This window comes from Rattus norvegicus, chromosome 9 (genome assembly GCF_021556685.1).
Source record: "Rattus norvegicus strain SHRSP/BbbUtx chromosome 9, alternate assembly SHRSP_T2T, whole genome shotgun sequence".
In the NCBI taxonomy this organism is placed as follows: domain Eukaryota; kingdom Metazoa; phylum Chordata; class Mammalia; order Rodentia; family Muridae; genus Rattus; species Rattus norvegicus.
This window is the reverse complement of record NC_141542.1, coordinates 89329324-89354235: the sequence shown is the minus strand read 5'-3', so window position 1 is coordinate 89354235 and position 24912 is coordinate 89329324. Positions and strand designations below refer to the sequence as shown.

The 24912-nt window shown below is 45.3% G+C and overlaps 1 protein-coding gene across 1 annotated transcript in view; it reads left to right on the top strand.

The window, feature by feature from the left end:
- Positions 1 to 1482: 1482 nt before the first annotated feature.
- Marchf4 (membrane associated ring-CH-type finger 4) overlaps positions 1483 to 24912 on the top strand; it is a 117151-nt gene continuing 93721 nt past the window's right edge. The window contains 1 exon segment of the mRNA NM_001427784.2: positions 1483 to 4152. Within this exon segment, the coding sequence (NP_001414713.1) occupies positions 3640 to 4152 (513 nt within the window). The 5' untranslated portion in view covers positions 1483 to 3639.

Sequence of the window (24912 nt, the reverse complement as noted above, 5' to 3'; positions counted from 1 at the left end):
CAGTTCTCACCATCCACGAAGAATCCCTAGGATCAAACTCAGGTAGGTCAGGCTTGGGGGGGAAGCACTTTCAACTCCTGTGCCATCTTGCTGGCCGGGCGCCATTTTCTTGTTCTTTCTTTTTATTTTACTTTATTATTTTTTGGCATTATTTTCTCTTTCTTTTATTTTGTTTCTGGCATCCTTCTCAAATACTGACTTGGAGCAGGATCTCAGCATCCATGTCAGGTGGTGGGACAAGATTCAGTCAAGCAGCCATGCTTGGTTGGCCCACACTTAGAGATAGACATTGATTCCCTAGGGCTCAGGGGAATGAATCACCCATGGAGACACCGACAAAAGGGCAGTTTCCTTATGACTCATTGAGCCGCACTTTCATGCCAATGATATTTTGGTGTGGTGATTTTACATTCGACTCTGTCTATAGTTTCAGAATTTCTAAGTGCATTAGCATAATTGGCCCAGCTGTGTAGATGACTCACAGGAGTGTGTTTTCTAAGTCTGTGACCCTACAGGAGTGGCAGGGGTGGAGCGGCAGGGTAGGGTGGGAATCTAAATTATAAATGGCCAAAGTCTGCCGTTGTAAACACTGAGTATTGGTATAGCCTGTTTTTGGCTTTCTTCTCTCTGGGTCTCTTTGCATTTAGGAATACTCTTCTACTCATTGGAAATGTCTTGATAAGGATAGGGAGAGTGGTTCGAAAAAGAAGAAAGGGCAGAGAAAATTAAAGTCAACTCCAAATCTCTCCTTGCTGGTGGCTCTGTGGAAGATTTGGATAGGGGAGGGCTAGGGATATTAGTTAACATAAGGCTATATTATTGCCCTGGATTCTTGCGACTCACAGCCTAAGAATATGATGGCTTGAAGTGAAGATGGCCATGAGAATGGTGGCTATATAACAAATATGTATCTTACCTCAAACCTGGGCATATTAGGTTGGCTTAGGCATATGGGAATAAAAATGAATCCAAAACATAATGCAGGGTCAGAGAGAGGGGGAGGAGCAGGGAGAGGAAGGGGGAGGGAGAGGACATTTCCTTTCCTGTTGCAGTTTAAATTCTAGAAGGCAAAAATGTTTGAAGGTTTAAAAAAGCACTTTTCTCATGTGCTTTCTCCTAAGTCATGAGAGATTTAATCTCCATCAGGTGCCAGCTTCAATATGGAAGTCACAAAACTTTATCTTTTCCAAAGCTACTAAGTGACATCTACTTTAAGTGCTTATGTGGATTCTGGTTTAAAAAGAACTGTATCGGGTGTCTATGTGCTGAGGGAAGCGGTGAGAGGGAACAGCGGGCAGGGAGCTTGCAATTCGTACTGTCCACCCGGATTCTTTCTGTCTGGGAAAAGATGTGGAATGAATACGCGCATCATGCCACCACCCAAGTTCCCATTCTGCCTCTTTCACTCTTCACTGCCTCCTCCCTCCTCTCCTAAATCCCTCCTTCTCTTCGTACCTCCCTTTCCCCTGGTTCCTCCCTATCCTCTTCCTTCAAACAGTTCTCTCTCCTCCTGTGGTTCCCTCTCTCCTAGTCTCTCGCTCTTTCCCTCCTCCATCCCTCAGCGGCGTCTGCGTCAGGCCCCCACTGGCGTGACGCGCACGGTCTGGGTGGGAGCTGTCCACTCGCCCAGGTGCTGAATACAGCAGCGCTTTCACGGCCGCTGGGGTGGAAGTAGCTGGGTCCCTTCTCCGCTCTCCGAAGCTTGTTTCCAGTCCTCGGACCGTCAGCCTACCGCCCCGGCACCTCCCTTCCAGCACCACCCCTTTGGGAACTGAGCCAGGGGGGCAGCAGTCGCGGCGGCGGGTGCTGAGCAACGGCGGAAGACAACACCTGGCAGCAGGCTGGAATCTGATTCGCTTCCTTTTCGGCTTTTCTAAGAGATATATTTATATACGGTTCTGGGGAGTCTCCAGGACCAAGCTGGAGCCAAGTGCCGTCTGTCTGACCAACTCGACCACACCGTCTCTATTCCTCATCCCCACCTTCAGCTTACACCGCAAACAAGCCTTACCTCGGTGCATCTGCGAGAGGTAGCAACAGCAAGCGAGCCTAGCCAGCCAGAGGCAGCTGGAGGAAGGAGGGGCGGCGTGGGGGTGGGAGCAAAGAGCGGGCCGAGGCCGCACAAGGTGGGGGGAGCGGGGGCAGAGCTGTCGACAGGACCTGGCAGCCGCCCTCCTCCGCCCCCACCCACCAGAAGCACTCTTTCTTGATTATCCGAGAACTGAATTGTTTCATTAGTATTATTTTATTTTTTATTCTCCCCGTCACTCCCCCACCGCCCCTACCCCCACGCCTGCCTTGTCTCTGGTTGCATGGCAGCACTGCCCGGGCGCGGGGGCTCAGGGCCAGCCCCTCGGGAAGGAAAAGGAGGAGGATCATGAAGCCTGGAGTCGCGACCGCGCTGGACCGCGGGCAGCAGCCAGAGGACCAGCCGGAGCAGCCCCCGCCTGGGAGACACCAGGACGCCGACCAGCAGTCGCTTCTGCTGCCACAGCAGCAGCGCCGGGCGCGTGCAGACCCAGAGCAGGAGGAGGGCGACAGCGACCCAGAAGAGGACGAGGAGGAAAAAGCGAGGCCACTTTCCAGCCCGGACCAGCCCATCTTTCAGCTCTCGAACCTCGCCCGAAGGGACCTTTGATGGAACCAAGGGGAGGGGCCTCCGACTTACAGACTGCAGCTGGAGTGGGCTGGGGGCTGAGATCATGTAACTATTCCCTTTTCCTGTCCCCTCCCACACGCCCCTCTTCACTACCTCCTTTCTCTGATCCTTCTGTCACCTTCTCAATCCCAAACACACACCCTTCCTCTATTCAGGACCTTAGACTCTGGAAGGCAGCAACCCTCGGAGGGTTAAGGATCTCTTTTTCCTCCATCCTTTCCTGGTCCACCGCCCTATATCCCACCTCTTCTGTGTAGCCTTTTGGCTGCATAGGCGAAGCACAAGGTGAAGCTCTTTGCCCAATTTCACCCACAACCAGTCCCCCAATTCCTATCTTAAAAGCAACTCTGGTGCTGCTGGGGGTTAATTGCCCCGGTTTTCTGCCGAAGAGAACTAGAACTTGTACCCCTGCCCAATCTTGCCTTCCCTCAACCACTTCGTACTATCTGAGGCAGTCTATCTTTTTTCTCTCTCATGTTTAATTCTCAATTCTTTACTGAGCTGGGTTCCCTAAGCTGCTCCAAATTTGATTTCTATCCACCCTTTTTATATAAAAGAGATTTACCACAGCCTAGAGATTTGAGAAGAACCTAGAAACCCTTTCTTTGGGAACTTTTAACAATTAGACCTTGGTCATGCATCCCAGCCTGGATGCTTCCTCGACTGCCCTGCTCCCAGTAGTGTTCTGGGGTCAAAGACAGAAAGGAGACAACAGCCAGAATTAAGTCTGAGGTTGGGGCGGGGCTGCCAGAGCAAGAAAAACTTTTTTACTTTGCATTTCCTTCGTAGCGTTCAGAATCATTGACTCACAGTTGTCAGTCTAGGGGGTAATTTATTTGCTGCTTGGAGGGGTTATAAGAAGAGCCAATAAGAAAGAGGTTCCGCCATAACATAGGAACACCGTGGACCCCGAGCCCCACCCTACCCACCTCTTCAAAGACTCCAGCTGCCCCCTTTCCAGTCCTCTGCTTCCCTATCACATGCTCATGCCCCTGGGTGGGCTGCTGTGGTGGTGCTGCTGCTGCTGCTGTGGCTGGTACTGCTGTGGACTGTGCACCCCAGCTCCCCAGATGTTGCGCCACCAGGGTCTCCTCAAGTGCCGCTGCCGAATGCTCTTCAATGACCTGAAGGTTTTCCTACTGAGGCGCCCCCCTCCAGCGCCCCTGCCCATGCACGGTGACCCCCAGCTCCCTGGTGTGGCGGCCAACAACAACACCCTTCCGGCTCTGGGTGCCGGAGGCTGGGCAGGCTGGAGGGGCCCCCGAGAAGCGGTGGGCAGGGAGACCCCTCCTCTGCCACCTCCACCACCTTTGCCTCCTTCTGTGGAAGATGACTGGGATGGTCCAGCCATAGGGCCACCGGCCTCCCTGCTCAGCAGCGCTTCCTCTGACGAATTCTGTAAGGAGAAAACTGAGGACTGCTACTCCCTTGGGAGCTTGGACAGTGGCATGAGGACTCCCCTCTGCCGCATCTGTTTCCAGGGACCAGAGCAGGTGAGTCCTCCCCTTCCCCTGCTTCGCGTGTGTGGTATCTCCAGGCCATGCAGATTGCCATTTAATTATTTGCCCCAGGGAACTATTGTGCTATGTCTAGTGTCAAGGGCTGGAGTGTTTCGAGTTTCTCAGTGTTTCTTGTGGTGAAGCTGACCAATTGGTGCTCAAGGGAGCCTGTTTGGTAACAAGCCCAGTTGCCCTTTGATTTTGTACCCTCTCCCAAAGTAAGTCTTTTCAATTTCATCTCCAAACTTCCATCAGCGCCTCAGAACAGAAGATCCAGAAGCAATGAAATAAGAGCCATAAGAGCCTCAGAAGGGACCTTCAAGCTTATTGCTAAAAAGACACTTTTAGCTGGTCTCTTGCTAGTAAAATGACACACCCCACCCCAATTCTACATTCAGATTTCTTCCTTACCTGAAACTGTGACAAGATCATGCTCTTGCTTTCTAGTCTCTCAGACTGGAGGACAAAACTCCTGTTTGTTTGGGTTTTGTTTTGTTTCTTTGAGACTACCTCAGTTTCCCAAGAGTTGGTGATCTTGAATTTTCTTATTGGAAGCAGATACGCTAAGTCAGAGTGAGTTTAAGTGAAAGAATCTTGCTAGATATTTCCCCCTTCCCTTGCCTTCCCTTAAACTTTCCCCCTCCATGGCATGGAACAGAGTTGGGTTTTCTTTGTTTGTTTGCTTTTGTTTTTTTTTTTTCAAGTCGGTCAAGTTTTCCCTTCCTTATCCATTCAGATTTTCACAGACATCCCTCCTGTCAGTCCACTGTCTGGTGTCCACTGAATAGATGTGCTAATTCATATCAGTCCCAACTTGTGAGGACACACACGTAGCAAAGAGTCCCAGGTAGAAAAGACTCACCTGTAAATTGGACCTGACTAGTGATGTAGGAAAGAGAACGTTTGACTGGTATATAGAGTGGGCTCAGTGTGTTCACTACAGCAACCTCTTCAGCAGTCTGGGTCTTCATGGATAGGTGCAACAGGATGCTACACTGGTGTTCCTGATAAACCCTGCTCTTGCTTACAGCATGAGCTGCCGGCTTAGTTGACAATTCCATTCATTTTTCTTTCCATGTTTCTGAATGGGCAGAGCACTTAGAGACTGGAGATGCAGCCCGGGCATTATGAAAGGAAGTAGGCATAAGTATCTCAGAAAGACTGAGGATAGGGATGGTCCTTCTCATGACTATGATAACCTGAAGCAGCAAATAGAATGCTGGTGGACGAGCAGGTCCACATTGCTCTCAGTGCCTTTCTCCACATTGCTCCACTGCGAATACCAAGCTTCTGCAGGTGTGTGGGTCTGTGGCTAATGGTAAAGATGAGCCTCACTTCGGGTCAGGATTTATCTCATTCAGGGGCCTCGGCTTCTCCAAAAACATAGAGTGATTTTGCTTATTAACTTCCTAAACTATTTCTTCCTTCTCCCATATGGGCTGGCGCATGTGCGCATATCAGAGGGGCTGTTGGAAATGCGCCTTCTGGCAAGAGCTCTCTTGCCTCTAGAAAACAGCAAGTCTTGGAACGTGTGCTGAGATAATATTTCACCTGCTGTGAAGTAGTCTTCAAATAACTCTATGCCTCTAGGCCTCTTTTCCAACTTCCATGAGGTACCGCTTGCTTCCTATATCTTTCCTCGGTAGGAGAGCCCAGAAGTGTGAAAATACCTTGTAAGAGATTAACATATGATTAATGTGTTTTATTTTTTGATCATGGAAAAGATGTATTTTATTGGAAAAAGAAAAAAAAAAGATCATTGGCAACACTCTGAAATGCCCTCTTGTGGTACAAGGTTTGATCAACGGTTGGGGACTTTTGTGGTTGTTTATCATCTTTACTCTGTGTCATAAATGGAACTTGGAATAAAAAAAGAAGCTAACGTCACTAGAGGAATGGGTTCTCTTATTATGCGGGAGGGTGGAAAGGGCTGTGTCTGTGTTGAGACTAGACCAAATCAAGGGTTTCTTAAAGATGATTATCATGTTCTGGAGGCTTGTCAGAGCCAAGTTGTTTCAATGGGACAATGTTATACTGGCAACTAGAGAAATGTGTCCTGTTAGATGTGGAGAACATGGTTTCCCACTTTCTTTTCACTTTTCTCCGCAGAATTTCAATGAGGAAGGAAGACAAAAGAGAGAGGCTGGGGGTCCTCGAGAGAAAGATGAAAAATGAGAGGTGGGGGTAGAGAAGGAAAGAGAGGGAGATGGAGAAATAAGTGGTCAGGTGTGGGGAAGGGGGAGAGAGAGAGACAGAGACACAGAGACACATAGAGAGGGAGAGAGAGACAGAGAGACAGAGACACATAGAGAGAGAGGGAGAGAGAGACAGAGACACAGAGAGACAGAGACAAACACAGAGACAGAGAGACAGAGAGACAGAGAGAGAGCCGTGAAGCAGTTGTCTCTACTTGGTTTAGGAGAGGAGTGACCTGCCACCCAAATAGCTGAATGTCTTAGTCTTTTCCATGTTCAAACAAAGGAACTAAAAACTTCCCCTCCCACACACCATGCTCTCATTTGACGCTACTCTAGGATCCAAAAGATTGTCAAAAATAAAGATTTGGTCTCTTCCTACAATGCTTACAGTAGTGTGGTGAGGGGTGACAGGAGGGTTGTTAAATTCACACCTGCAGGTTACCACAGAGGACTTTGTATCCATTCGCTCGTGCACATGGATGCAGAGCCACAGGATGCCATGGCTCCAGGACTAAGCATCTGTGAGGGAACAAAGAGCTCTGCTGTGTTGAGGTTGGCCTTCCATGGGGGACACAGAAATGGGCAAATGAAGTAATAGACAAGCAAGGTGATTTCAGATGGAGAAGCACAGTGAAAACAAGAGAGACAGGAACAAAGAGGAAGATGAGTTAATCATGAAGGAAGAGGAAGGACGAGACACGTGTGTCCATGGGACAAACAGGAAGGGCCTTCCAAGGAGTGCTCCGTCCAAGCTGACACCTAAGTGATGAAGAGGACCCAGCAAGGTACAGATTTGGGAAAAGAGCATTCCATTGAAAGAACAGACCCCCAAACCCAAACGTGAGCAGACTTAGAATATTTGAGAAGGGGTTGGGGATTTAGCTCAGTGGTAGAGCGCTTGCTTAGGAAGGGCAAGGCCCTGGGTTCGGTCCCCAGCTCCGAAAAAAAGAACCAAAAAAAAAAAAAAAAAGAATATTTGAGAAACAGTGGAGGAGATGTGGGAGAAGGAAGGGTGTGAACACATGCCTTGAGAACCTGTTGGCACCAAGCTGGAAAGTTCCCAAGTAGCCATTTTGTTCTTCTCTTGGGTGGGCATTTGTTCCAATAAGACCGTGTTCAAAGACCTCTGAGAGTGTATGACAGGGCTTTTGTAGATCCCTTCACTTTTTACTTGTGGCTAATGCTGTCTAATCCTCCCTGGAAGAACAGTGCACTGTGGTTGGTAAGCTGAGGCTGCCTGAAGCCAGATGGCCCTAATTGGAGTGATGAACTCGTTACATGGCCGAATGGTGTGTTTCCTCAGATTCCTCATTTGTAAAATTCCCCGCTTGGAGGGTGACTCTGAACACCAAGTCAGATACTACAAGAATGGCTGTGGCAATGTTTTTTTTAACTGTTTGTTATCTCAGGAGCACGACAGCGCTCCCTTGCTTTGTTAAAATGTGCCCAGCTCACAGGCTGACAGGAAGGTGGGGACTTTTGTGGATGGCTTCTCTTGTACATATTATGCTCTAGGCACAGAGTGCTATCCCTCTGTTTTGAGCACTAAAGTCTTTATTAAGAGCCAACTTAAGCCCGCTGCTTTGTTCAACAGGGGCTGAGAGACCCACGTTAGATGCAGCCTGGTCCTCTAGGATGTCACAGTCTAACCCAGACATCACAGGGTCTGACAGAGATCAAGAACACACAGATGATGAACCTGAGTGAATGTCTTTATTGTCCGAACAAGAAAGAGGCAGGTTTCCAAACAGCCAGTGGGGTGGATACCTATTCAGAAAGACAGGAATGGAGGATTCGCAGGGATTTGCTACTTTCCCCCCAATTAGTCAGGAAGGCTTCTCTGTGGCTGCTGAAGACCGAGGGAGAAGAAACGGATTCAGGCTGAAAGGTTGAGGCTTGCTAGGAAGCAGCAGAAGAGATGAGAGAAAGTGTGTCTTCTCAAAGAGTGCAACCACCTGCTCCACCACGGGGAAGCTGTGGGAGGCCTGGAGGTGGGGGTAACGGCTAAGGATGCAGCCCCGAGCAGGACAGGGAGGGGCTGAATACTTTAGTTCCCAGGGAATTTAACAATCTTGGGTGGCTTTCACATTCTTTGGGGCTAGCTTCCTGGGAGCTCTGTTCGCAGGGAGCAAGAATAATGCAGAAGGTTTTAGCCAATGTAGTGGGACCAGAGAATAAAGATTTTGCAAGGTGAGGGGGAACCTGCCAAATGCACTGAGAGCTCAAAGATGGAGAAGGGGAAGAGTAGTCTGAGGCTGGGTAGTGGATTTATTCTTCTAAGAATGGCAGCTTTGTTTTGTATTTCCTTGTGTGCTTACTACACACAATCAACAAATCTCCTTGTGCAATCAACAAACCCACACCTAAAAGTTTCAGATCTTAGGCAAAAGATGATAAGTAGAAGCTCACGTACTGTAGGCTAAAATATTTACAAGTAATAAAACCAGTTAACGATCTGTTAAATACAATCCATTCTACCCTCTCAACCTGCATTAGCCAATGGAGATAGCCTCAGACCACTCCGATTTCCTTGTCTAAGTTCTGTCCATACCATTCCCCGAAAAATGGCTTCTTCTCCTAGTCCTCTAGCCTAGGAGGGAAGTTCATAGACACGAAGAAGAAAATCCTGCAGGTCCTAGGAGCAGGCTTGTGTATATCTAGGTAGGAACTCCAGGTTCCCAGGTAATGGGAGCACATTGCAGAAGAGGGACATGGCTCTTTGACCTTGCAGACTCCTCTGGGAATGGGTGTGCTTGTAGAGGGGACAGCTATTAACCTCCTAAAGCCAGGGACACTTGCCTGGGTCCAAGGGAAGCACTATGAGAGGACGCTAAGATCCCAGAAGGAAGCACCCTGTGTGTGGTTTTTTTCCTCACCAGATCTTTAGATCTCAGCCCAGTACCTGGCTCATGTTTATGATCTAATTAAATGACAAAATGCTTGCTCAAGTGGACATATCTGCAGTCAGGATGCCTGAAATAAAAAAGAATGTTTAGGGGAAAAAACAAAAAACAAAAACAAACAAACAAAAAAAAAACAAGCCAAACCAAAATCACTGCGATCTAATGTTGAAAGCAAGGTGTCTGAGAGAAGGGCCGCAAAACCCAGTGCCTTGGTCAGTGAGGAATTTCCACAAAAGTCAGCTTGGGCTTTGATACTACAAAGTACATTCTATTAAAGGTAGTCAAAAGTATAGGCTGCCTTAGAGGAAAAGTGTATTAATGACTGGGACTAGATGACTCAAGATCCCTTCTTGGTTTGAGAGTTTCAGCTCACAGATGACATTGTTGGGAGAGTCCACAGAGGTCTCTTAAAATCTAAGCAGAAAGACCTGTCCTTCTGTAAGGCTCATCTCACAGTAGGACATCTTGACCCAGTATACAGAGTATGCTGAGTATTCTAATGTGTCCTTAACAAATGAATGGACTCTGTCATGTGTTTATAGGAATTCTAAATTGTTGGTAGCCATATGATTGGTTCAATTGTGACTTTTTGCCATGCGCATACCAGGGTGAAGGAGCAAGCCGTTCATGGCTGATAGGCAAGACACCACTGTGGACTGAAGAATACAGATTCATTGCAGGAAAGATGGCCACCGGATGTTTCCTGGTTGCCTTTTAGTTTCTACTTCCACTCGAAGTTTCTAATTCAGTTTCTAGCAGTCCTGCTTAAACTGGAAGCTCCAAGGACCCCTTCTTCATCCTAGACCCTTACTAATGCTCTCATTGTTGGGTGATGGTATAAAGATGTTCAAATCTCACAGTCGGGGGCCTGGATAGTTTGCATTTTTGTGTATTATTGACATGCACACACCATGCTTATGAAAGCACCAGAATGTGTCTCTTTCTCTTTATCTCTGTCTCTCACACACACACACACACACACACACACACACACATACACACACACACACACACACACCACACACACACATACACACACACACACACCACACACACACACACACACACAGAGAGAGAGAGAGAGAGAGAGAGAGAGAGAAACAGAGACAGAGACAGAGACAGAGACAGAGACAGAGACAGAGACTGAGAACCAGGGATCAGTTTGGGGAAGATACTTGAAAGCTGTATAATAAGAATCTAAAATCAATTGTCTGTTGATTCTCCACGTAAGTGGTTCTCAACCTTCCTGATGTGAGATCTTTTAATACAGTTCTTCATGTTGTGGTAATTCCCCCAACCATAAAACTATTTTTTTTCTTTTTTTTTTCGGGGCTGGGGACCGAACCCAGGACCTTGCGCTTCCTAGGCAAGCGCTCTACCACTGGGCCAAATCCCCAACCCCAAACTATTTTTAAATGCTACTTCATAACTCTAATTTCGCTACTGTTATGAGTTATATAAATAGCTGATATTCAGGATATCTATTATGCAATCTCATGTGAAAGGGTCTTTCAACCCCCAAAGGGGTCCTGACCCACAGGTTGAGAACCATTCTCCACATGTAGCTCACTAGAGTAATCATTTGTGGAGTGCTGGAGGATGTATTGTGTGGCTTCAAGCTCAGCCATTCATATAGAGAGTTACTTAATACAGCAGGGAAGGCAGGAAGTTTTGAAATATGGATTCCAAGAGAGCCTGAGAGAGGACAAACATGAGTGAATAGATGAAATCATGTGTGTTGTTGAAGCCCAGCTCTGTCCTCTGAGTTTAGGGGAGGGAGGGATGGAGGCTGAAGGAAGGGGACCCGCTTAAAGAACTGTGGAAAGGAGGGAGCACTTCTTGTTTGCTGGGAAGAAAGCCAGGGCGGAGGTGAGCCTGGATGTAGAGGAGCTGGCAAGTGAATATTGTGTGCCCAAGCCACATAGCATCCCCCACCCTAAGACGTATTGTATGCAAGCCAGGATTTGCAGATGTATATTGAATATTTGACACCTCCTTGTTTGGATGTGAAAAGCAAAAGTGGGTGTACACAGGAGGTACACAACTGTGTGAAAAAGTTAAGTAAGTTACATTTTCAGAATATTTCTATTTGTTCTTTGACAATCTCATACATGTGAGTGTATATAGATCCTATTTACCCATAATTCTGTTGCTGTAAAATTATAAAAAATAATGCTGTCTTTTATCCTGCACTAGATCCAGCACCATAGTGCCCCAAGATATCTGGTAGTTCTCTTCATCTCAGTCAGCAAAGCGTCTCACCTGCCTTGCTCTCTCCCATATCACACTGCCAATGGCTTCTCTCTGAGCCTGGCAACAATCTCTCTACCATCTAGTTCCCAAGGCCACCATGCCAGACACACACATCCCAATTCTGTGGCAGCCCAGTGTCTCCAGCCACCACACACTCTCTTGAAATCAATTAAATTACCACATGAAGGAACACACAACACAATAACCTCTGATCCAATTGATAATATATAATTGCCCACCTAGACATACAAAACTCTGTGCATATCCATCCCTTAAGAATATTCATAACAACCTGTAAATGAGGAATCTTTTTTTTTTTTTTTTTTTTTTTTGGTTCTTTTTTTCGGAGCTGGGGATCGAACCCAGGGCCTTGCGCTTCCTAGGTAAGCGCTCTACCACTGAGCTAAATCCCCAGCCCCTGTAAATGAGGAATCTTAACATCTGCTTCCATGTTCTCTCGGCTGCTTCTATCTCTCCTTGCTCCAGTCTCCTCCTCCTCTCTAAAACTTTTCTCCCACCCATCCTTCCTTCTCATCCAATGACAGGCTTCGTTCTATCCTGTACCTGCCCCTCACCAGTTCTTTACAAATTCAATGGGGAGGTGGTTCTGGTGAAGTCACCTGAGTCCTGAGTATGTGACTAGGCAGCTGTCCTTGGGGCAGTGGAATTAGCATCAAAATACAGTAACTTCAGGGCAAACCACAACATGTTACTGTCATACTAGTGGGCGTAGCCCGCCTAGGAGGTCGGTATAGGAGCATTCGTGGTTCAGCGCTGGGCAATACCGCTGATGACTTTGTCCCTCCCTATGGCCTTCTTACAGTACTGTCAAAGTTAGCCAAAATGGAGGAAGTTTTCTGGTCAGTTCTGGCTTGGTTTCTCTGTTCTACAGTGCAGGTGTGTTGCATCTTTAGTAAAAGGGTTTTTACCATCAGTTATAATATGAGCAGCAGCAATAACCTGTGTTGTTTGAGGGATCCCTACATAGAGTCTTCATGACTGATAACTTGTGGGAGAGATATCCAGTCTTGGCAATTGATAGTGTCATTAATAGCCCATGTCTTCTGGGGGAAAGCATTGTCAACCCATGCAGGTCATGTGTGTACTCTTTTTAATACTTTGTTTGTTTGTTTGTTTATTTGTTGAGACAAGGTCTCACTATATAGCTTTGGCTGTCCTGGAACTCAGTATGTGGACCAGGCTACTAGCATCAAACTCATAGAGATCTGCCTGCCTCTGCCTCCCAAGTGCTAGAATTAAAGGGATGTGCCACCATGCCCAACTTTAATGAAAAGTTTAAAGATTCATTTTAAAGTGCGTGTGTGTGTGTGTGTGTGTGTGTGTGTGTGTGTGTGTGTGTTTGTGCGCGAGCGCGCGTGCAGGTAAGTGCAAATGCAACAGAGGCCTTAGATCACCCTGCAGCTCTCCAGGATTACAGATGGTTATGGTCCACCTGACATGGATGCTTGAGCTCTCTGCAAGAACAGTATATGTTCTTAACTACAGATCCAGCAATCACCCAGCTGCAGTTTAACAATTAGCTTAATAACCGAGTTTGTTCCCATAATGTTTTTCCCACATCTTCAGGTAAACCTACTCTCTACCATCTCCTCTCTCTTCTCCCACTGCCCTAACTCCAACTTAAACCTTGAATCCCAAGTATCCCTTCTCTACTTTTGTATCACGTGTGTACTATTAGCCCCTCATCACTCGAAGCCTCTTCCCTTCCCTACTCAGAAGCTCTGTGTAGCTTCTTGACCTCTATAGACTCCACATTAAACATACAGATCTAAAATTTCAAACCTAGCATCGACATATGAGAGAATATACAGAATTTGTCTTGCTGGGCCTAAGTATAATTTACATTTTGAGAACCAGCTAGAGGTCATCAGAGGAAAAAAAGTGAGGAATCTGAGCGTGTAGGCTCTGCCTAAGTTTAGGAGTTACCTCTTGCTCCATAAGAGGATTCCTAATTTTAAACTCAGCTAATTGCCTTCATGAGAATTCCTTTCCTTTCCTTTCTTCTCTTTTTCCTGTTCATTTGTTTATTATTATTTATTTAGGCAACGCCTCTCTATATAGCCCTGGCTATTCTGGAACTTACCATGTAGACCAGGTTGGTCTTTTTACTTACAAAGTTATACCTGTCTCTGCCTCCCAAGCGCTGGGATTAAAAGTGTGTGCCACCATGCCCAACCTCATAGAGATTTCTGACTCTAGGCTTTGTGATGTTGTCAGTTGAAGCTAACCAGGTCAGAAACTAAACTTGGTGTTTAGGATGAAGAGAAATAGTAAAAACAGTTAGCAGTCCTGGGTTAGATTACATAATGCACCGAATACTCAGTACTTGTCTATGAAATTTCAAGTTGTCTACAGAATTACTGGGAAAGACAGATCAAATTCTTTTCCTCATCTATAGAAAGGTTAACTTGAATGTTATGAAAGAGAATCGATATCTACAGAACTCTCTTGAAGTTGCCCTCAGGGCTAAGACGTGACTCTGCATCTGGTAGAAGCTCAGTAATTGTTGAATCTTTCTCCTTCCTGGAACATGTTCGTCCCATGTTAATAATTCTATCTGTGATCCCTAGTACACTCACTGTAGAAAGTACGTGTGTGTGTGTGTGTGTGTGTGTGTGTGTACATTCACATGTGTGTAAATTAAAATTCCAAATATGAGACCTCTGGATAACTTCTTCAGAGCCCAACCAATTTAATTTTCTGATACCGTAAGGACAAATACCGATGATTGTTGTTCTAGCAACCACAGTAATCATTTTCTTGAATTGAGACTCCATGGCCAGAAACACACTTTTCCTTATTCTATTGAAGAATGATGGTGAAAACACACTTAAAAAAAAACCCACCCAAAACAGGATAAATATCTTGTATCAACTACCACCCATGTGTCAAGGAACATTGACAAGGGGTTTCATGTCTGAAGGATGTGATTTCACTCCCACTTGGGGCCCTCCCCAGGTTGGTTTTCTTAGGCTATTTATTTCATGCCCCTGGACTTGGATGTCATTGTTTATGAGAAAGAATACAATACTGAGTCTGACACTTGTAAGAAGTTGATCTCACACATAACAGATCTAAGCACATGACAGCTTTTTGTGAGTTATGGCATAGGTCCCTCTTCATCAGCACGTCTCAGGGACATGTCTAAGGGAACCCTTAGAAGATAAAATGTTTAAGGGCGTATTTGGACCCCAGTGAGACCCCAGCATTTAAACATTGTTGTTGCACGTGTTTAGACCCAGATCCTCTGCTCAGCAGCTCCCTCTACTGTGACACCTGACTCAGCCGAACTCTGTTCTCTCCCTTGGGTCAGAAACTCTCTAATGTAGTTATCCTTGTCCACCTCCACATTGTGGATTCATAGGCTTGATTGATCCTTATCAGTCAGTGCTCTGTGCTTGGCAGAAGTGGGTTTTTGTTTAAAGCTAGGAGAAGTCTAAGTAAGCAGAGAAGCAAGCAAAGAAAGCAGAGGAAAGCCTCGCTCAACCCTCACCTACGCTCCAGCCACCCCTGGTGTGCTAGAATAGCTGGGAGGGCATTTGGATATGCTTCTAAATGACACTGACCCACATGTGAGAAGAATGCTCCTTTCCAGTTAACTCTCCTGGGGTAGGTTTGTGTCTAGGACAGAAATCTTACTGTACTAACAATCAGTCTAACATTTTTCTATCCTTGTTAATCTCCCTTGTAAACAAAAAGAGAAGGCATGAGACTCAGAGCCCTTGGATAGACTCCAATATCTAAATAGAACTTCTGGTTACTTTGTTTATATTTGTGCCTATTGTTGTGAATAGTCTTTTCATTAGCACAATGTTACGTTAACAGTAAAACAGAGCAGGATGTTCAGAGCCTTCCCACACACTCCCTGTCTTCCCACCACCACCACTCCCACCCAAGAGGTACGTTTGCCACACTTGATTAACCAGTGCTAACCTCATTACCCAGAGTGCATTAGGGTTTGGTGCTTGCTTTATTTGTTCCAAGGGTTTCCCCCCAGCCCTGCCCATGGATAGTGATTTGTATCTACCATTAGGGTATCAGACAGCATTTTCACCTACTGATATACATTTATGTTTCCTCCATGTCCTTTTAGATGTGTGTGTGTGTGTGTGTGTGTGTGTGTGTGTGTGTGTGTGGTGTGTGTATGTGTGTATGTGAAAGAGAGAGAGAGAGAGAGAGAGAGAGAGAGAACGTAAACAACAATTCTTAGTGCTACATAATATTTTGTTGAATCAAAGTCTTACACTTTAGTTATTATTATTATTATTATTATTTTGGTTCTTTTTTTCGGAGCTGGGGACCGAACCCAGGGCCTTGCGCTTCCTAGGTAAGCGCTCTACCACTGAGCTAAATCCCCAGCCCCAGTTATTATTATTTTTTAGCAAACAACACTAACTCTCTTTTACGGTAGCAGCAGAAAGCCCCCCTGAGAGTAAATGTACTAAAATAAAGATGCAAGATAATTAAAAATAAATGATAAATTTGAAGAAAATAATGTAGGTATCCGTGACTGAAGTCTGAATGATGCTCACCTGGGCTTCATACCATGTAGTCGTGACTTTTATCCTTCCTGTGGCTAAACATCTGCTAAGAAGCTACTTAAGAAAGGATTTGGCTGGAGAAGTGGCCTAGGGGTTAAGAGTGCTTGTTCTTCCAGGGGACCTAGTTTCAGTTCCCAGCACCCACAAGGCGGCTAGCAGCTGTCTGTAACTCTAGTTCTAACGAATCTGATGCCCTCTTCTGACCTACACAATGCACTGCAGGCCTGTGATTCACAGACACACAGACAGGTGAAATACCAATGCACATTAAAAATACAGAGAAACAAATCTTAAATAAAAAAGAATTTATTTTTGCTCACTTTGAGATTGCAACCCATCATGAAGGGGAAGGGATGCTGGTTGAGCTTGCTTGCCTCTGTGTGAATCAGGAGCAGGGAGGGGGACTTCCTGTGTTCTGATGACTTCCTCCTTTCTCCTCTTTATCCATTGTTCATGGCATGGTGATACCCACATTTAGAGTAGTTCTTTCCTCAGTTAAGCTTCTCTAGACCCAGCTTCACAGGTACGTCCAGAGGTTTGTCTCTTAGGAGATTTTAAATCCAGTCAAGTTGATCACGACAATTAACCATCATACACTTTAAAAATGGTCTGAAACATTCATGAGCTCCCAAAGGACCTCAGGAGGGGGATGCATTATAGCTTGTGACTGTGGTCTGCTTATGGTGTCACAGAGTCTACATTTCAAACCACCAGGGTTTTGGCTTTCGATGCTTCTCTCCTTTGTTCTTTTATTTCAATCCCAAGGTGGCTGATGGGATTTATAGAAGGAGGTTGAACTTGAGAATGCTTAGGCTGCTTCTAGCTCTGCTGCCTTTGTGACACATTAGAGCAGTGTTTCTCCAACTGTGGGTCATGACACTTTTAGAGGTTGAATGGCCCCACACAGGGGTCATCTAAGACTATCTGCATATCAGATATTTACATTATGATTCATAACAATACCAAAATTACAGTTATGAAGTAGCAAGAAACATAATTTTATGACTGGGGTCAACACAACATGAAAAACTGTATTTGGCTCAGAGCATTAGGAAGGGTGAGAACTACTGTACTAGAGGGAGGAACTCAGTTTCCCCTCCCACCAGAATAAACTTCTCAAGAAAAATGGTTTTTTGAAAGGGGAGTGGACAGTATATGCCTAACATGAGCAGGGCCCTGGGTTTGGCTCCCAGTACGAGGAGGGTGGGAGGAAGAGGAGGAGAAGGAAGGAAAGTGGAGAAAGGAGAATCAACTTTAGAACTGAGATCAAGCTGGAGAGAGAATTTAGGACACAAGAAGGGAAAACTCACTTCCACAAGTGAGTTCAACAGGAACCCAGAGTCAAATATGTGTTTGATAAAATTATTATGGTGGATAAGACATTGGACTTGACAAAGGGCTGAAAAGCTCAATGATGAGGCTTTCTGAATTAGGGTTATAAACCCCAATGTTGCCGTGCAAATGTGTGACATTGGTTGAGTCACAGACTCCAAATCTTAATTTCCTTCATGGTAGAATAAGAACGATAATAACAGGGCATTGTTGTCTGCAAAACCTCTCGGGAGCCTGCGCCGTGCCAGCATGTAATAAGGGTCCAAGCACACAATAAACACTCTCTGGATGTTGTAGTCCGACCTTGCCAGTTCCCAGCACTTCCTGCAAACTCTCCTGGAGAAAACTGCCTTGGACTGTGTGTGACTGTGGGCTAAGGACTTCAAGACACAGGCCATATGAATGTAGGGGTATGCATGGCCTGTCAGCTAAATAAAATTACCTTAGATACATGAAACACTTTTCAAGTGGGTAGGAAAGCCATCGTTGTGAGCAAAATAAAAAACATTCTTCAATGAAGAGTAGCCTTGTCAACAAATTCTCTCAGAGGGTGTTCAAAGTGTAGCTATGATCATTTGAAGGTGCCTGAAACGTTTTCCTCAGCAAAACACCAGCCCATTACTTTAGAAAAGCTTATTATTAGGAGCTGGAGATGTGGCTCAGTGGTTAAGAGTACTGCGTGCTGCTGTTCCTAGAGGACCTGGGTTCAATTTGAAATACCCCCATGGCAGTTAACAATTATCTGCAACTCCAGTTCCAGGGGATCTGATGCCTTCTTCTAACTGCCTTAGTCAGCAAACAAGCATGTGGTGCACATACATGCATGTCATGAACATGTATAGACACATACAATTGAGCATGTGGTGCACATACATGCTTGCCATGCACATATATAGACATATACAATTGAGCATGTGGTGCACATACATGCATGTGGTACACATACCACATTCAAACAAGCATGTGGTGCACATACATGCATGTCATACACATATATAGGAACATACAAACGAGCACATGGTGCATATATATTCGCGTGGTGCACATATACAAACATGCACAAATAAGCATGAGGTGCACACACACACGCAGGCAAAACAATCATACACATAAAATAAAATTACTTTCAAAAAGCTCATTCTTATAATTCATTATAAAAGATACAAAAGAGAAGGTGGACCAAGAAACTTACAGGGTGACTGAAAACTTTTAAAATGTATTTTTATTTATTATTTGAAAACGTCCCACATGTATCCAGTGCAGTCTGTTTGAGTCCGCCCCATCCCAACGCCTCCACTCCATGATGTTCCCGCATATCTCACTCCCAGATTTATGCCATCTTGCTTTGCTTTAAATAAGTCACTAAGTCAGTGGGTGTTGCCCACATACGCATGGGGGTGCGGTCATCCATGGGAACACAGGTAGCCTATCAATGACCATACCTCCAGAGACAAATGACCTCCCTTCATTTGCCATTAGCTACCAATGAGGCAGTCGTGAGTTACCTCAGCTGGGGTGCAACCTCGTGAGCTCCGCTCCCATCCATGCTGGAGTTTTCCCTGGCTTGATTGATGCAAGTCTTGTGCAAGTAGCCAAGGAACCACGGTTGCTATGTTTGTGAGTGTGACGCCCATGTCATGTTCAGGGACAGCACTCATCTGGCTCTGCCATTTCTTTCTGTCTTCATTGTCACAATATTCCCCGAGATTCGGGAAGTAGTTGATATAGTTATCGATCTTGTTAAGGGGCTTTGGAAAACTTTTTGAGTATTTTAAAAGTCTAAATTAAATACTATTCTAAAAAAAAAAAAAAGCTAGCTGGTTGGTACTTTCCTAAAGTGTCGAGGTCATTAAAGATGAAGGACAGGGGAACTGTCCCAGATGAGCAGAGTCTGTGTAGACCAGGATGGCCTGGAACTCACAGAGATCCACCTGCCTCTGCTTCCCTAGTACTGACTGGCAGAGCTAAAGAAATAGGAGAATTAAACACAGTGTGGTATCTGGTTTGGAATCTGGACAGTAGAGGTAGCTAGCAAAATTAGAATAAAGCAGACAGGCTCAACAGTAGCCTTATATCAAGGTTAAATTCTTGGTTTTGATTATTGTGTTATGTTCATAGGAGACATCAACATTTGGGGAAGTTGGGCGAATGGTACATGGGAATACTTTGCTTTTTAGTTTTAAAAATAAGATTATTTTGAAAATTAAAAGTTAAAAAATATTTAAGTAAGAGACGTTTATCAAACACGAAAACCTTGGGAATTTCTGGCGTAGAGGGATGGATTGGGTGGCTATGACATTTACTAGCGCTGTACCTTTTGAAAAAAAAAATCAATCATTTTCTCTGAATCACAGAGCCCTGTGTCTGCAAGATAGAGCTAATATAAGCAGTAGAGCTGTTCTGTAAAGTTAAGTAAGGGGACCGGAGAGACACTCGGCAGTGAGGAACACTTTCTGCTCTTCCAGAGGACCTGGAGTTTACCTCCTCAAACCCATGACTGCTGGTTCACAACTGTTTACAACTCTCCAACTCCAGGGGATCACACACCTTCATCGGGTCTACACACACACACACACACACACACACACACACACACACACACACACATGATGAACACTCACATAGACCCCTACAGATACACATACATAAAACCAGATCATGTCAAAGAGAAAAATTGAGTAGTTAACAGCAGACACAGTGGTTGAAGCTCTGGAAAGCTGTTAGGTTTCCTTCTGTTCTGTCCTTCCCCTGCCATCCAAAGTGGGTGACATGTGCTTCACTCAGTCCCTAGGTGTAAGTACCCAAGCGCTTTAGAATGGACAGGATGGCTCCAGAGCAAGGCGAAGTGTTGTGTGGGCAGGAGAGTTTCCCCACTGTGCGATCTTAAGTATATAAACAGAGTTAATAGCTCCCCGTGTAACCAGCACCAGCTGTTACGTGGTGTTGTTCATCAGTTTTTAACCTGATACCCCAAAAGGAGCACTTCGGTACTCAAGTGAATGTGGGTTGTATGATTTGGTTCATCCTGGGGCGATCCCTCCAGGAGCCGCAGATGTGAGCCTCTGTGGAACAATGTTCTACTTTAGGAAGAGAAGCTGTCAGGCCTTAGGCTCTCCGTTCCCTTTAAAGTGTTTGGTAAACAACTAATGGGAGCAGAGTGTGTGGGTGTACAGAGGTGCGACTCCCACAACTCGCCTGCTTGTGGGAGTAGGTGTGTGTGTGTATCCGGGTGTGGGATGTTGCATGTAACGCAAAGAAAAAGGCCTGGAGTGGGTTTGTCCACTTGGCTGCTCCTGACTCAGTGAGTCTTTGTTCCAAAGAGGGCCCAGAGGCTCTGGTCTTTACAGGGTCAGTGCTGGCATTGTACAGTACCCTGGTTCTTGCTTTGAAGGAATATAGAGCTTGATTTCAAAGGATTTTCATAGTCCCCGATTCCATTTATTGAGAAGTAAACCTACAAAGTGCTTTTTCATTATTTAATTTAATTTTTTTAGACTTCATATGAATCAAAAAGCATTTGTTCAACATGATCAATACCTGGAATTTGTTTAGAAATAATCTGGGAAGTGTAGGTGATGCAGGAGTGAGAGTATCCTGGAATCGGTGATGGCCATGTGAGGTTCATTACACTCTCCCTACTTTTATCTTTTTTTAATTTTTCACAATAGAAAGGAAAACCTCTTGTTTGGTTAACAAAATGCTATAAAAAGGTAAGTATGAAAGACTTCTATAAAAATTCAGGTTGAGCTAGCTGAGGGTACGTAGGCTGGCCTTAGGCACAATAATCCTGAGGACCCAAGCAAGACTCACCAGCCTTTCATCAGTTTTGTTCTGAGAGTGAACTAAAGCTCATGACCTCTTAATGGTCATTTTGCCCTCAGGGCCACGATTAAATCTGAAAAAATACCACCACTCATTTCATTTATTGACGCTGGTCTGGTAGTGAAAAAAAAGCAGGACAACCACCAACTCCGAAGACAGACTGAGCACAACTGGGTGCCAGGCCCTGGGAATGCAGGAGTGAGATGCAGGTAGAGAGCCTAGGAGGCTGGCACGCTCTGATATAGTCACAAGACAACACAATGGGTGCCTCAGGCCAGGGCCATATGCAGCATGATGTGCACTGATGCTGCCCACAGAGCTGAAAGGAATCCAGAGAGGCTGTTTGATAGCAGGGCAGGCTAGCACGTAGAGAAGCTAAGGCAGGTGAATGTGTGTTCCGAGGTACAGGCATGAGAGACTGATCCCAACTCCCGTCACCAGAAACATATTCTCTCAAGGCTGTTCCTGTATCTCTCTCATTGCTTCTCCATCACTCTGTTGGGCTTTAGAACCCAGTGTGGTTTTCTCCAGAGAGCTGGGTGATTGAATGGGCAGGGTACATATAAGAAAGGGTGCTAACTCCTTGTTAGTACTAGCTGGTTAGTACTGTCTAGTCTTCTCAATGCCTGTTTTGTAGGGTTGGTCCTAATAATCTTGTAGTAAGAACTAGTGATTTGGCTGTATTTAGGGTTATCTGTCTTAGGGTAGTAACTTCACAAAAACTCTCCTGGTTCATAGAATGGTACGTTTAATCTGGGCCTCTCTCTCCAAAGAGTCTGGAAGAACCCTAATGAGTCTAAAAGCTTCCTTATTCTCTGACACAGGGAGAACTACCTGTTTGTATTCCTGTGGTTGGGAAGGAAACAGAAACTATTTTCCAGACATTTACAAGTGAGAGACAAGGGTCCAGAGAAATGAGGTAAAATGCTCAGGAAAGGTGGTAAACGGGGTAGCCAGGGTCTCCTCATCCCACACCAAGAGATACCAGTGAACACCTGCAGGGGGAGCAATTAACTGTTCCTGCTACCTGCTCTGTACAGCCCCAGATCTATTTCCCCTTCACATCCTAACACATCAATATGTCAGCACCAAACCTAGAGAATTGAATGAGTGCAATACCCCAGGGAGGGACTGTATGTAGAAGCGGCAGAGCATATGGTTAATTTTATTGTCTAATTAATCTGAGGCAACCCTATAACTTTTATTAGACATTGATCAAAATTTCTTTCAATTGGAGGACTATTGATTAAAGTCAGGCTATGCAGTTATGGAAGACACAAGAGGCCAAGCTCTCATTTCACAGACCACGGGTGTCTTAGATATGTTGGTGGTTGGATTTCATTGAAATCATGTTATCTGCCTGCTATGATCTTTCCCCATGAGTGGAGGGTAAGAGGATTAGATCATTTGCAGTATTATTGAGCAGCTGCTTAGTGTTAGAATGACAAAGAGAATTCTGGAGGTCATGCTGAACTAAATTGCAGCTACTGTCCTCTTGGAACTTCTCCAGTCATGTGACTTCCAAGGGACCAATGACAGCATGAGAAGACCCAAAGACTGTAGGTATTGTGGGAGTGTATGCTAGGGGACCCAGGAGGGCCTTACACTAGAGGAGATGGCTATCATAGACCTGATGTTGGCTAAGGTGGAGGACGGAAGGCAGTCTAGTCATGAAGAGGAACAGTAGGAGGCCAGGGATGCTTTAGCACACCAGCTGTTGCTCATTCTCTTAACCTGATATGCTCTGGCCAATAATGGCACATTTGTCCCTGTGAGCAACATCTGTAGCAGCTGTGACCGTTATTCTACTTGAGAGCTTGCTCTGTGACTGTGAGGTACCAGGGTCCTACTGTTTGGAGTGATTTTCATGATAACAAGAAATTCATATTGTTGGGGAGTCCAACAGGTTGACAAAATTGAGTTCAAAACTCAAGAACTCCAAATGTGTCAGTGTTCCGCCAGGGATATTGATAAATAGTGCTCCATTCAAGACTTGGTCATTCTCTAGATCCTTTACCTACAAGCTCTTTGGTGAGGTTTTCCTCATTTCTCTTGCTCATACCCATGGGGATCTGATAGATGCAGAACAAAGTGCCACGTTTTGTCTCCTTTTGATATTACTGTTCCCAGGTTGCCTTAAGCATCATCACTGTCTCTGATGCTCAAAGGTTTGATGGAGAAAAGTGAACTCACATTGAGAATTGTGAGATTTAAAATAAAGAGATATAAGGTCCAAAGTCTGTGAGTGATGTATTTCCATTACCACGCTATACAGACACTGGGCTAATAGAACACTGTCAGGGATAAACAGGAGGACCAGGAACCCCAGGAAGCAGAGGTGAAATCTGGCAGGATTGTGGGTCCTCAGATCCTCTCAGTTCCATGAGAATCCTGGTAGCTTTAGGCCATGGGTGATGTGCTCCAGCTTCTTGGAATTCAATGTAACTCTTGTCAACTCTCTGTTCATCCTCTTGAAAATGTTAACAGTTGACTACTGTTCAACTCCACTGTGTTTCTCCTTCAACTACTCAAACATGGTATTTGAATTGTACTTGAGGACGTCTGGCACACAGTGGACTCACAATGGCGGTAGTATCCGTTCTTTGTTGTATCTCCACAAACTTTGTGGACTCTGAATGAGTTCTTATGGATGAGATAAGTGTGCTGGGAAGAAGGGCAGCCATTGTGCTCCAGGGCTATAATGGGCTCTTCTGGGACAAAGCTATGAAGTCTTGTCATCCCTTATTCCTGTGTGGACAAGAGGCACTTTCTGAGGAGTCAGATCACTTGTTGGTTGATTGTAGGGTTTAGACTTGGAGCTCCTGAATCTGTGTCCAGTGCTCTTTCTACCATTTCATTAAACAGCATTTAGCTCAGTGGATATTTTTCAACCATCTGAGATGTACTAAGCATGGTGTTAGCTTAAGCAATGCACGTAAATAAAAATAGTTCCCTCTCAGAGATATTTCAATCCAACAAGAGGGACACAATCATTGCCATAAAGACTATGATGGAGAGGTGTCCTTATTGAAACATGGACAGAAAGGAAGGAGTAGCTGGGCCTTCTTAAATGAGTCACAGGGAGTTGGATTCACAGTCAAACCAGAACCTCCGGCCAATAGCAGGGGCCAGATGTAGGTATGCTCTGGCACTCACAAAGACGAGAGAGTATGGCAGAGGATGGTGGTATGTTAGAGAAAGCAGGTATGTCTTGACCTGATGATATAGGATAGCCTGGTAATATGGGATGACATGGTGGTATGTTATGCTGATGTGGAATGACATGATCGGAGTGTGGTGGTATGTCACGTTGTGGTGTGATGGTGTACCATGGCGTGGTTTCATGATACAGCATGGTGGTATTTCATAGCACAGCGGCATGGCACAGCATGATGGTTTATTACAGGCTGTGATATGTTGCAGTGTTGTGTAACATAGCATGGTGGTGGGGCATAGCATGGTAGTATTTTATGTCATAGCATGACAGGATGTCACAGCAGGATGTGATGTCACAGGGTGAAGGCGTGGCACGGTGTACATCCTGGTGCAGCATTGTGTGAGTAGTATTGGCACACAGTTACATCATACTGAGAACCCGCTCTGTCACATCCATTTTCTTGTATTTCCTAAATACCATGCAATGGGAGGGCTGAGGAGAATAGCTGCCTCCCTTCTGCCCCATAT